Source organism: Schistocerca cancellata, chromosome 12 (assembly GCF_023864275.1).
Source record: "Schistocerca cancellata isolate TAMUIC-IGC-003103 chromosome 12, iqSchCanc2.1, whole genome shotgun sequence".
Taxonomy (NCBI): domain Eukaryota; kingdom Metazoa; phylum Arthropoda; class Insecta; order Orthoptera; family Acrididae; genus Schistocerca; species Schistocerca cancellata.
In genome coordinates, this window is record NC_064637.1 from 18299378 (window position 1) to 18313852 (window position 14475).

The 14475-nt window shown below is 41.1% G+C and overlaps 1 protein-coding gene across 1 annotated transcript in view; it reads right to left on the bottom strand.

Annotated features, from left to right (window-relative positions):
* LOC126109833 (molybdenum cofactor sulfurase 2) overlaps nt 1-14475 on the bottom strand; it is a 143791-nt gene that overhangs the window by 38551 nt on the left and 90765 nt on the right. Inside the window, exon 10 of the mRNA XM_049914893.1 lies at nt 9938-10153. Coding sequence (XP_049770850.1) covers nt 9938-10153 — 216 coding nt within the window. The remainder of the gene's footprint in view (nt 1-9937; nt 10154-14475) is intronic.

A 14475-nucleotide genomic window follows, 5' to 3' on the forward strand; every position in this document is an offset into this window, starting at 1 on the left:
ATCCTCCTCCTTACCCCCACCACCCAGATTGCTTCTCCCACCAGTTACTTGCACACCAGCCTTGGCGGCCTGCAACAGTAGTCATACGTGTGTGTGTGTGTGTGTGTGTGTGTGTGTGTGTGTGTGTGTGTGTGTGTGTGTGTGTGTCTTTTTGACCGCAAGCTCACTTGTTAAGCAGTCTTTTTGTTGCACCTGTTCGCAACTTAACTTTCCACCTATACATATTGCAGAAGTGACATACATATAAAATGTAGATTGACTATAGCAAGGCAAGATTTTCTGAAAAAGAAAAATACATTACTACTGAATAAAAATTTGTGTGTCTGGAAGTCTGAAAGTATTAGTCTGTGGTCTAGCCTTATACGGAAATGAAACATGGATAATAAACAATACAGATGAGAAGACAATAGAAGCATTTGAGATGTGGTATCACAAAAGAATGCTCACAATTAAAGGGGAATGTCAGCTAACTAATGAACGGCACAGAGGAAATTTATGACACAACTTAAGAGAAGAGACTGGTGATAGAGTACATCCAGGAGCACCAGAGAATCCTCAGTTTGGTAATGAAGTGGGAATGGGGTTAAAAATTCTGGAGACAATGTAAGCAGATTCAAACACGTGCAGGTTGGACTAGTTACACAGAGATGAAGAGACTACCGGAGAACAGACAGACTACCATGGAGAGCTCCTTCAACAACAATTAACTGCAAACTAAACATTTATCTAACACTGCACAGAACTCTATCAGCTACCACATACTGGTCATGATAAACACATTTTTAATTACCTGTAGTTTATATATGAAGAACTTAGTTGTAAACAACGATAAGGGGTAGTCGAGTTACTGCATGTAAAACATGGTATATGATGTGCTTTACACATATTAATTGATAGTTCCACTATGAACTGAGGAAGTGCAGCTGTATCTCTAATTTTAAATGCTATTCAGGGATTATTTGCACAAATTCGAGGGTGATGTGGATAACTATGACTCAGATAAGGGTCTGAATGTGTTCTTGAATGCAAATGCACTTCAAAAGTTGTTGCTTATCATGTAAATATGAATAATTTTGAGTAAGTAACAGTGTTAAGTTGTGCCCAATATGATTATTTATGTGAATTTACATGACAATGTGTTGATAAAAATGTTAAGGGCCATCCTTTACATTGTTTGTCTGCTGCAGTAAGTTGACAATAAAATTAATTTTCTATTGTGCAGAATTATAGGTTCGTTTTTGAGATTCTGATACTGTATTGTTGCCAGTGGCAAGTCAATGGTAACGCATGCTAAGAGTGATCAGTTTGCAATTAAACAACCTTAAATAGCATCTGATGTATTTTTAAGAATAAAATTTTGGATAGAATTTACGATTTTAAAAATATATCATTGCTCCACAAATATATGAAAACAATGACTTGTCTGCATAAAAAATCACAATGGGTGTACTTGAAGTATCTTATTTACAACATTTTATTGAAATTTTTCTCGCAATTTCTCAAAAAAAACCAACCTATCCCTTATCCTTGTTTTATAGCAGAGGTCTTTATATATTCCACTAAATTATAAGATGAGTGACTATAGTCCAATTAAAATGACTTGGCAGTTGATGTCCTTGCCACTGCAGTATTCCCACATCAGCTGCCGGCTACAGGCGACACACAAACATGGTGAGTCACTTACACGTGCTGTTAATGTGTAACAGTGAGCAATGTTGGAAGCAGCCGTCGAAAGGGATGTTGGAAATTCGAGATCTCTATCAACAGCTAATTTTAAGTGACCAACAACTGAACTGTGGCATACTACGCGCTTTGTAGTCCTGAATTTAAACTTGTGTTGTAAGTTAACGACAACATTGTGATGTGCACTGTATCTGAGAAAACAGTGGTTAACAATATTCGAGAGAAATAAAATTGTGATCATTTTATTCACTGTGATTCAGGCTAACACATACAAGTAAACTCAAGACAGAAAAAATTCAGTGCTAAAGGCAAACTGTAATTTCTGTGTGTCATTGGTCACCTGAATCTATCCTCACACTGACTACATGGACTACCTCATTACCAACCAATGAGCAGTCCTGGTTGGCATTTGGTTGCAGAGTATATGCGACACAGAGACATTCTGGGGAGGGGGGGGAGGGGGAGGGAGAAGATAGGAAGAAAAATAAGAGCAAATAAAATGGTCAATATGATGATGAAAATGATATGGCAATGAATTAGAAATGAAAAGAAACTACATTTAAAATAATTAATTGATAAAAAATAATACATCCTTTTAATCAGATTTAGAGATAAAAAAATTCAATACATTTGATGAGATTCGAACCTACAGCCTTCTACATGTCATGTCAGGTTTATACGCTAACCATTGCACTATGATGCAACACTGGGTTAAGTAATTATACTTATGACTGTGGTGACCAAGTCACAATGATGATTTGTAGCCTTCACAAATTAGGCTTCACACAATGTTCTGCAGGACTAACTTTGTGCGTGACACCAAATCGCATTTTGTGCAGAAGTATCATGTATTGTTTGGTAAGTACTGTGTATGAAACGTGTATGTCATTGGTTTCATCACATGTACGTGTTTTTAGTGTGGCTACAATGTCTGATGAAATATGAGATAGCAGTGGCACACCCATGATTTGGTATCCAAAGACATAAAAAAAAAAAAAAGTCGCTCAAGGAACTGGAAGTGAAGTGACCAATTTTTGTTGCAGTCTGGCAAAGGGAAACAATTTTGTCATCACACTGAGTGCTATGATTGGAGGAAAACAGCTCCAACACATGAAGGGTCAACTATCACATAATTTTAAACAACTACAGTAAGGTTCTCCTCTACTTTAGGTTTGAATATTTGAGGATTTCCAATTTTCTATTAAAGATTTATAAAACAGAATACACCTCATTTTGCTAAGATCTGAAGCTCCTCTTTTCATTCTTCCATGTTTGCGATTTAAAAACTGGGTTGTGTTTGCATAAGGGTGATTTCCAAAACAACCTAATTTTCAGTACTGTGGTTACAAATTGCACAGTTCCTGTAATTTTTAAAATGTTGGGTTACCAACTCTATACAATACTAGCTTAGCATCTGCTGCTTCGCACACATAGACTGTGTAGCCTGCACAGATTCTTTCCTTTTTTTTGCTTTTTTTTCTCTTTCATCAAATTTTTATATTGTTCACAAATTGCAACATCTTTTAAACTTTTTATGCCAATTAAGGCCACAGAACCATGGTCTTTTCCGATTGTACTTCTGACCAAAAAGTAATTGTGGTAGCTGAAGTTAAAGGCTTTTATTAGTCATACCTTTTGCATTTCTGTGGTGATATCCCATAGCAACTTTCATCTCCTAACACATATTTCTCTGTATCTAACTGAGAAGTGAAATACCAATTTTCATACATTTATCTTTAAAAAAATTTTAACATAACGAAAAAGTTTCTTACGAATTTTCACCCCTACTTCACCACCTTAGGGGTTGAATTACCAAAAATTACCAAAAACAGTGAAATACATTTTTTCTTATTTCTAATCAAGAAGTCAAATACCAGTTTTCATAGACATAGCTTAAAATGTTTTAGTAGTTCTTTAATAATGATTTCTTTTTCAAAAAGCTTTGACCTATTATTTTACTCCCTTAGTGGTTGAATTTGCAAAAATGCTGAAACACACATTTTTTATGACTAACTGAGAAACAAAATACCAATTGCCTTAGTAGCAACATATTTTCAAAAGTCCTTTCGTCCTGTATTTCACCTCATTAGGAGTGGAATTTCAAAACATTCTGTCATAAACAATGCCTACCATATAAGATCCACACCCTTTGCAAATTTCAAGTTTCTGTCTTTAGTGGTTTGGATACCGTGATGATGAGTCAGTGAAACAGTGTGGCCCTATTTCACACCCTTATGCGCTGAATTCCCAAAAACAGTAATACATGTCATTTTTACTTCTAGCCAAGAAATCCAACTGAAATTTTCATAAATTTAGCTTTAAAAATGCTTTCATAATGAAATATTTCATAAAATATTCATCCCCTACTTCACCCCCTTAAGGATGGAATTTTGAAAAATCTTGAAACACATATTTTTTAATTTCTAACTGAGAATTCAAATACCAATTTCCATAGATGTAGCCTTAAAAATACTTTTGTAGTCCTTTAATAATGACTTATTTTCAAAATAATCGCTCATTATTTTATCCCAAGAGGGGTATTTTTTTTTTCATCTGACTGAGAAACCAAATACCAATTTTCATAGGACTGTGTTCAAAATTGTTTTAATAGCTACATATTTGCCCCTATTTCACCCCCATATGTCTGTAATTTCGAAAAATCCCTTCTTAAACAATGTCTACTCCTATAAAATCAACGCCATCTGCAAATTTCAAGTTTCTATCCTCAGTCGTTTGATAATGAGTCAGCGAGTGAGTGAGTCAGTTGGGACATTTTCTTTATTTATGTATTCTTACTGCACATTTCTGTGAAATAAACTCATTTTCTTGAACATTAGTTGCATTGCTTGAGAAGATTATACTGTATGGCACTAGTGAGCGAAAGTATACTAGCAATCCCATCTGCATGGCAACACAATGAGAGAGATTGTAAATGCAAAGCAGGCAGACTCAGCTATTTGGCTAACTCATCCCCACGTTGATGTACCTCAGTTCACTATCAGGCCTCCAAGGTCTGGGCAGTCGCAGAGGGTGGGCTTATTGGTAGCTGGGAGCTCCAATGTTAGGCGCGTAATGGGGCCCCTTGGGGATATGGCGGCTAAGAAGGGGAAGAAATCCAGTGTGCACTCCGTGTGCATTCCGGGTGGAGTCATTCCTGATGTGGAAAGGGTCCTTCCGGATGCCATGAAGAGCACAGGGTGCAGCCAGCTGCAGGTGGTGGCACATGTCGGCACTAATGACGTGTGTCGCTTTGGATCTGAGGAAATTCTCTCTGGATTCCAGCGGCTATCTGATTTGGTGAAGGCTGCCAGTCTTGCTTACGAGATGAAGGCAGAGCTCACCATCTGCAGCATCATTGACAAAACCGACTGCGGACCTTTGGTGCAGAGCCGGGTGGAGGGCCTGAATCAGAGGCTCAGACGGTTTTGCAACCGTGTTGGCTGCAGATTCCTTGACTTGCGCCATAGGGTGGTGGGATTTCGGATTCAGGTCAGGAGTTCACTACACTCAGCTGGTGGCTACAAGGGTAGCAGAGGCTGTGTGGTGTGGTCTGGGCAGTTTTTTACGTTAGAAGGCCTTGGGAAAGTACGGGGTGGGCTGCAATCTCAAAGGGTGCATGGCAAATACAGGATGTGCTTGGATCAAGGAACAGTCGGAATTGTAGTTGTAAATTGTTGTAGTTGTGCTGGGAAAGTCCTGAGCTTCAAGCGCTAATAGAAAGCACACAAGCTGAAATCGTTGTAGGTGCAGAAAGCTGGCTAAAGCCTGAAAAAATGTCTAAAGAAATTTTTACGAAGTCTCAGACGGTGTTCAGGAAAGATAGATTAGGCAGAATTGGTGGTGGAGTGTTTGTGTCTGTCAATAGTGGTTTATCTTGTAGTGAAGTCGAAGTAGATACTCCGTGCAAATTGGTATGGGTGGAGGTTATACTTAACAGCCGACTTAAGTTAATAACTGGCTCCTTCTACCGACCCCTAGACTCCAATGATATAGTTGCTGAACAGTTCAGAGAAAATTTGAGTCTCGTAACAAATAAATACCCCACTCAAACAGTTATAGTTGGTGGGGACTTCAACCTTCCCTCGATATGTTGGCAAAAATACTTGTTCAAAACCGGTGGTAGGCAGAAAACATCTTCCGAGATTGTCCTAAATGCTTTCTCCGAAAATTATTTCGAACAGTTAGTCCACGAACCCACGTGAATTGTAAATGGTTGTGAAAACACACTTGACCTCTTAGCCACAAACAATCCAGAGCTAATAGAGAGCATTATGACTGATACAGGGATTAGTGATCACAAGGTCATTGTAGCTAGGCTCAATACCGTTTCTTCCAAATCCATCAGAAACAAATGCAAAATAATTTTATTTAAAAAGTGAATAAAGTGTCACTAGAAGCCTTCCTAAGAGACAATCTCCATTCCTTCCGAACTGACTATGCAAATGTAGACGAAATGTGGCTCAAATTCAAAGATATAGTAGCAACAGCAATTGAGAGATTCATACCTCATAAATTGGTAAGAGATGGAACTGATCCCCCATGGTACAAAAAACAGGTCCGAACACTGTTGCAGAGGCAACGGAAAAAGCATGTGAAGTTCAGAAGAACACGAAATCCCGAAGATTGGCTAAAATTTACAGACGCGCGAAATTTGGCAAGGACTTCAATGCGAGATGCCTTTAATAGGTTCCACAACGAAACATTGTCTCGAAATTTGGTAGAAAATCCGAAGAAATTCTGGTTGTATGTAAAGTACACAAGCAGCAAGACGCAGTCAATACCTTCGTTGCGCAGTGCCGACGGTACTGTTACTGACGACTGTGCCACTAAAGCGGAGTTATTGAACGCAGTTTTCCGAAATTCCTTCACCAGGGAAGACGAATGGAATATTCCAGAATTTGAAACATGAACAGCTGCTAGCATGAGTTTCTTAGAAGTAGATACCTTAGGGGTTGCGAAGCAACTCAAATCTCTTGATACGGGCAAGTCTTCAGGTCCAGATTGTATACCGATTAGGTTCCTTTGAGATTACGCTGATACAATAGCTCCCTACTTAGCAATCATATACAACCGCTCGCTCACCGATAGATCTGTACCTACAGATTGTAAAATTGCGCAGGTCGCACCAGTGTTTAAGAAGGGTAGTAGGAGTAATCGATCAAACTACAGACCTATATCATTGACGTCTGTTTGCAGCAGGGGAGCATATACTGTATTCAAACATTATGAATCACCTCGAAGGGAACGATCTATTGATATGTAATCAGCACGGTTTCAGAAAACATCGTTCTTGTGCAACGCAGCTAGTTCTTTATTTGCACGAAGTAATGGTTGCTATCGACAGGGGACCTCAAGTTGATTCCGTATTTCTAGGTTTCCGGAAAGCTTTTGACACCGTTCCTCACAAGTGACTTCTAATCAAACTGTGGGCCTATGGGGTATCGTCTCAGTTGTGCGACTGGATTCATGATTTCCTGTCAGGAAGGTCGCAGTTCGTAGTAATAGATGGAAAATCATCGAGTAAAACTGAAGTGATATCAGGTGTTCCTCAGGGAAGTGTCCTGGGACCTCTGCTGTTCCCGATCTATATAAATGACCTGAGTTACAATCTGAGGAGTTCTCCGAGGTTGTTCGCAGATGATGCTGTAATTTACCGTCTAGTAAGGTCATCCGAAGACCAGTATCAGTTGCAAAGCGATTTAGAAAAGATTGCTGTATGGTATGGCAGGTGGCAGTTGACACTAAATAACAAAAAGTGTGAGGTGATCCACACGAGCTCCAAAAGAAATCCGTCGGAATTCAATTACTCGATAAATAGTACAATTCTCAAGGCTGACAATTCAACTAAGTACCTGGATGTTAAAATTACAAACAACTTCAGTTGGAAAGACCACATAGATAATGTTGTGGGGAAGGCGAGCCAAAGGTTGCGTTTCATTGGCAGGACACTTAGAAGATGCAACAAGTCCACTAAAGAGACAGCTTACACTAGACTCGTTCGTCCTCTATTAGAATATTGCTGCGTGGTGTGGGATTGACGGAGGACATCGAAAGGGTGCAAAAAAGGGCAGCTCGTATTGTATTATCACGTAATAGGGGAGAGAGTGTGGCAGATATGATACGCGAGTCGGGATGGAAGTCATTAAAGCAAAGACTTTTTCGTTGCGACGAGATCTATTTACGAAATTTCAGTCACCAACTTTCTCTTCTGAATGCTAAAATATTTTGTTGAGCCCAACCTACATAGGTAGGAATGATCATAAGAATAAAATAAGAGAAATCAGAGCTCGAACAGAAAGGTTTAGGTGTTCGTTTTTCCCGCGCGCTGTTCAGGAGTGGAATGGTAGGGAGATAGTACGATTGTGGTTCGATGAACCCTCTGCCAAGCACTTAAATGTGAATTGCAGAGTAATCATGTAGATGTAGATGTAGATGCTTAGGATCTCGACACAAGGTGCCTCATCTAATGTGCTGCCACTGATCTGCATTTCTCCCACTAACATCTGTTTGTCCACCTCCACACCTGAGTGGACAGTGTGTGTGGAGGACCTGGATTTAATTCCAAATGCTGCCAGGGATTTTTCCTCACCTACTGTGATTTCATCTGAAGAGTGAGGTTCCAAAGTAAGGTCGATACTTCGCACTAAGAGAAGACGGTCACTGCAAGCCACGTCGACAAACTAGTGACGCTGGTGCAGCTGTGCCCGCAAATGTATCGCTACACCACTGTGACCGCTCTACTTGTGGCCGAACACAGTACCACTCGACCCCAGTTCGGGAGTGTCTACTAAGACGAAAGCATCATCTTCTAGTAGGCCAGATGTGTGATCAATCTCTTAGGCACAACTCTATGTCAAAGTTCTTGTTAAATGTAATCTGCACGAGAGACTTGTGTTTTGTCTGTATCAAGTGATACATTAATGTTCATAGACTGTTGTAAATACTCTTGACTTTAATGTGCAGAAAGTTAGGTAAATCATCTTATTTACTAATTTTTTATGAGTTGTAGCATCTACTCACTCTTCTTCTGGAGTAAAGTAAAGAACCCGCCACGGTAATGACGAGGGTATTTTCAACTGTTACAACACTGGGCGACTGGAACAGAGCACACTGGCCCTAGTGATGCCAACTGAGGAGCTACTCAAATGAGTTCTAGTGGTATGCTGACCACGTGCCTCTTGTACCGCGGCACACTGAAGCCGATGACAAACTGGCTGCTCAGCACTGAACGGTCCGTCGAGATTGGAGCACAGAGTTTGTATTTTTATTTTGTTGGAACTGCACAATTACATCTCTTTAGGGTTAAGGGTTAAACTGTTTGCTGTGAACTGGTTGTAACCTCATTAATCTCTGGTACGGATATGTTTAAGTTCTTTATCAGTATACTTCTATCATCCACAAACGTGACAGTGTCGGAGAGGAACTTCCTCGAAGATTAAAACTGTGTGCCAGGCCGAGACTGAAACTCACGATGTTTGCCTTTCACAGGCTCGTGCTCTACCAAATGAGCTTCCCGGACACTACTCACAACTTGTCCTCACAGCTTCACTTCCACCAGTTCCCCGTCTGCGACCTTCCGAACTTCACTGAAGCTCTCCTGCGAAACTTGCGGGTTGAACACTGCTGGAAGAAAGGATATTGTGGAAACACGTTGCACGCTCTGCTGTAGAGTGAAAATGTAATTCTGGAAACATCCCCCAGCCTGTGGTTAAGCCACGTCTTTGCAGTATCCTATCTTCCAGCGATGCTAGTCCGGCAAGTTATGCAGGAGAGCTTCTGAGAAATTTAGAAGGTAGGAGACGAAGTGCTGGTCAATTACAGCTGTGAGAGCAGGTCCCGAGTCTCTCTCAGATAGTTGAATCGGTAGAGCACTTGCCCACGAAAGGCAAAGGTCCCGAGTTCGAGTCTCTGTCTGACACACAATTCTAATCTGCCAGGAAGTTTCATATCAGTGCACACTCCATTGGAAAGTGAAAATTTCATTCAGTTTTAGAAGAGTCTTCCAATATACTTGATAAATCATTTACGTAGGTCAAGAACAAGAGTAGACCACGTACTGAACTGTGCGATACTCCGTCTGCGACATTTCCATTACAGTGACTGTGTTTTCTGTTGTTGAAATATGACCGCACAGCATTTTAATGTTCCTAGTAGAATTTTAAGATCAACAAAATAAGAACTCACCAGATGCCTCACGGTGATCCCTGCCTAGTTGTGTCACCACACCCCACCCCCGGCCACCGGCACTACGTACCTGCGCTGCCCTTCCCGTGGCGCCCGTCGTCGGCGCTCTGCCTGACCAGCCGCAGGCCGGGCCGGCCCAGAGCCTCCTGCAGCCAGCCGGCCGCCCCTTCGCCGCAGTCCTCGGCCCGCACGCGGTCGCCGCACACTTTGCTCTGGCACACCGACACTTGGCGCGGCACGCGACTCGCGTCGGTGTCTCCGATGCTGACGTCGAGACGCTCCATTCCTGGAACGCGATAAAACGATTCTGACTGAGACAGAAAAGAAGTGTACAGAATTTTCAGTAATTATGCAGAAGCCATAAATATCAGCACAGTTGAACAAAACGAGTTCCAAAAATAGGTGCAAAGAGAGGCCGAGAGTGCCTTGTTATCAACTATTAAGATACCTGAATACACTAAACGTTTTGTCCCCATACATAAGTGAACTAATTCTCTTTACATAAAACTATTGTGATCTTTTTTTATTAAATAATTTCCAGCATATGCACAGTACTAAGAGCCGGGCCACAGTGCACTGTTGCCATTTTTCGGGGTGCACTCAGCCTCGTAATGCCAATTGAGGAGCTACTCAACTGAATAATAGCGAATTCGGTCAAGAATACCGTCGTAACGACCGGGAGAGCGGTGTGCTGACCCCATGCCCCTCCTATCTGCATCCTCAGCTGAGGATGACGCAGCGGTCGGATGGTCCCGGTAGGCCACTCGTGGCCTGAAGACGGAGTGACTATGCACAGTACTAAGAGTAAAGAGAAATGCTTGCATCCTAGGTGTACAGCTTCTTGACCAAACTCCCAATACATGGGAATGAAGATTTGTAACAAACTAAGAGGGGAAAATATAAATAAAATTGAGAGTATTTTCTGAAGATAAAATAGTACTGCACCCTATTATTCAGTGAAGGGGGTTATTAAATGATATTTGAGCAGGAAACAGTAAAAGGAAATGAAATGTGTAGCTCTACAAAGAATTCTTTTTTTACAATGATTCAGTTTTCATGTAGTACGCAATATTAAATGATGTAATGTAGTTAGATTACACAACACCAGAACACTCTAAGACTATACTGCAGATGAATATCCCATAAGCCAATAAGTTTCTAATATAACTCAAATGTTGTGAGGCAATAAATTTCTGACACTGCCACATTCAGCGTGCAACATAGGTGCCATCAATACAATTTGGCCCTTATCACATTCACTGATTAAATAAAAGTGTTCACTAGAACTGTAAGACAAAGTCTCTGGGACATAATTTCTGACAAGAATTTTTTTCTTCATAAATCAGTCATTCACACATCCTATTTCACAATGACAGAGAGCCTTTTGGGGAGAGGGAATGAGTCACGTTATACATAGCTGACTACATCTGTAAAGTACAGTAACAACAAAGTGTGACTAGTGTTAATATGCTCACACTAATAATTATTTTTTGAATTAATTTACAGCAACGTATGGAGCAGGACAACATATGGTGGAGGGCACCTCGTACCACTGCTAGTCATTCACTCTACTCCCATTGCAAACAGAATGAGGAAAAACAACTGTCTATGTTCTTCTGTACAAGCCCCGATTTCTCATATCTCCTCATACCTTATGAAGTATGTTTGTCGGTGGCAGTAGGATCGCACTGCAGTCTGTCACAAATCCCAGTTCTCCAAACTTTCTCAATATTATTTCATGAAACGAACATCTTCTTCCATCCAGAGACTTCCTTTTCAGTTCACAAAGCATTTTCATAATACTCACATTTTCAAAGTAACAGATGTTTTAGTATATCGTAGACTAAAATGTGTAATATTTCTTACGGGTACCGGTCACTATTCCATCTGACAGTATGTCGAGAATATATCACTCACATATTGATCGAACCCGCTGGTAACAAATCTAGCAGGACACCTCTCAATTGCTTCAATGTCTTCTATTAATTTGAACTAGAAGCTGTCATAAATATGTACATATGCAAGCTATTTTAATAAACAATGATACTTAAGAGATTAATAGATTCATAATACCATGTTCAATAACATTAAAGTGACTCCCTGTCGAAAGAATGAATAACCACGTTTTGCAGTGCAAACTACAGTGACATGTGCAGGAAGAGGGTCAGCGAGGTTCTGGAAGGTACTGACAGATCGTGGAGCCACTCCTACTCCAGTGCCGTAGCCAGCTGCATTAGGTTTCCCAGTTGAGGATCCACGACACGAGCAGCCTCACCGAGGTGGTCCCAAAGATTCCCTACGTCCTGGTGCTGTTCGAACCACGTCCTGCTGGTAGATGCCATTGTGAAATGAAAAACAAACTCTGTGTAACAGACAACACGGTTTCCAAGAATAGATGCATACTTGTGTTGATCCATTGTGTCTTCCCAAATGACAAGTTCACCCAGGGAATGCAACAAAAACATTCCCCAGACCGTACTGCCCCTCCTGCACCCTGGTCCTTTCTGATGAATGGTATAGGGTGTTTGCTGTAAAGATGTTTCACGCCATACATGCCAATGGCCAACTGTCCAATGGTGTGTAAAACGTGATTCATCTGAAAAGGCCCCCTCTCACCATTCAGTGGACATCAGGTTGTGGTACTGGCATGCAAATGTCAGCCTTTGTCACCTATTAGGAGCAGTCAGGCACCCACTGCCGAGGCACATAAAAAGTGACGTTCACCGAACAGTCGTGGAGGTGACACTGTCGTTAGCCCTGTTGCTGGTCTCGACAGTCAGTTGCTCAACAGCTGCGCACATCTATCGGCCCGTAAGCGTATCGGCAGCTGTCATTCACCCCTGTCATCTGCGGCCCGGGGTACACCACAGTTGCCTTGGAGCCAGTTTTGGGTAGTGCCATTTTGCCATGCATACTTGAACCGTGGCAGCACACTAACAGTTTACAAAATTATCCATTTTGGAAATGCTTCCACACTCGGTCTGAAAGCCAATGATCCTGCCCTTTTGGACATCAGATAAATCCCTCCATTTCTGTGTTATGACAATGACTGCACTCTTTTCCACCTTCCTCCCTGATACGCTTTATATACCCTCCACTCTAGTGCTTTCTTCCATCCGTGAGTGGTTATTGTCTACTGACATCGAATATAGGTGGTGGTCATATTAATGTGATAGGACCGTGTAACACTCCAACGGATTATCCAAGTCTACAGTCAGTCACTGGTATTGTTTCCTTTATATGTTGGTAGCAAAATTAAATGACAGTACAGCATTATTGACTGGGACACCCAGTCTAGAGTTGTTCAGCCACCTAGTGCAAGTCTTTCCACTGATGCTACTTCAGTAATTTGCGTGTCACTGTGATGAAGTTGAGATGGAATGATTAGGACAACATAAAGAGTTATTCCCTGAGGAAAAAAAGTCTTTGAACCAGCCAGGAATGGAACCCAGGGCCCCAGGGTCTGGAGGCAGTAATGCTAACCAGTACACCACGAGCTGCAGGTACTGGTGGTTATCACTTGACAATGGAAAGCAGAAATACCTTCTGGGATTCATCTAAGTCAGAAGCCAGCGAATATCTACTTATTTATAGGGGGCGAGTGAGAAGTCGCTACCTAGTTTTAAATGTTCTTAAATTTTGTGATTGTTGACATTTATTACCGAATGAGGGTACATTTTGTTACAGGGTCCTTGAGAATATTTTGACTGTCTATAGCATCTTCTTATGGTGAATGCCAAGATGACAGGAAAGTTAACTTTACAAGAGAGCATTCAGATTGCTTCGTGGTCTAAAGTACGGTGACCAGTAGCCCTCGTTCAGTGATGGTGGCGGGATGTTTGTGGCCACTGTGCCACACTTGATGACAAAACCATTAGGAATTGTCGGATGACATCTGGGTCAGTTGTGGATGAACCGTGAGGATGATGACCTTTGTTCACTGAAAGAACATCAGGGAGTAAATTACAACCCATTTCTAAAGTGTTGTTCAATAAATGTGCAATCTTCTCATGTGATGAAGCATTCTATATTAATGTATTAATTCAGTAGAAGTGAGCATTAAGAATAATGAGTATAGTTGGTAACAGTGTATTTTGTTGAAGCTGTTAATACATTTACTCCTTACTGTTTTTAGTTCATGAGGGTAAAAATTCTTTTTGCAGTTAAGTCCCATAGTGCTCAGAGCCATTTGAACGGAAATAATTTTCATTCAGACATTCCTCCTTGTCCACGGTTCAGAGTGGAGTCATGTAGAGTCAGCCCGTCGTTCAACATTAAGGGGGATAGACCTTTTTGAAAATTTCTCCAAAATCATCTTTTTGGTTTAAAATGTTCTCTGGAATGTCTACTTTATTGTGGTGTTCATTCCAAGTTTGCCATAAACTCTGTTGTCAAGTTACAAGGCAACTGTGTGTCCAAAAACCATTCCCAACAGCAACAAAATAGTCAACACGTAATTTCAGTGACTGCCTAATAAGCACTATGGGAATTATGTATATGCCTGAAAGTGAGATCAAAGCAGCATGATACAGCTTCTCCACAAACGTGGACGAAAAGCATTTTGAGCAAACAGAGATCCATATGTCAGAAGCTGCCAAAGAGGGCTGC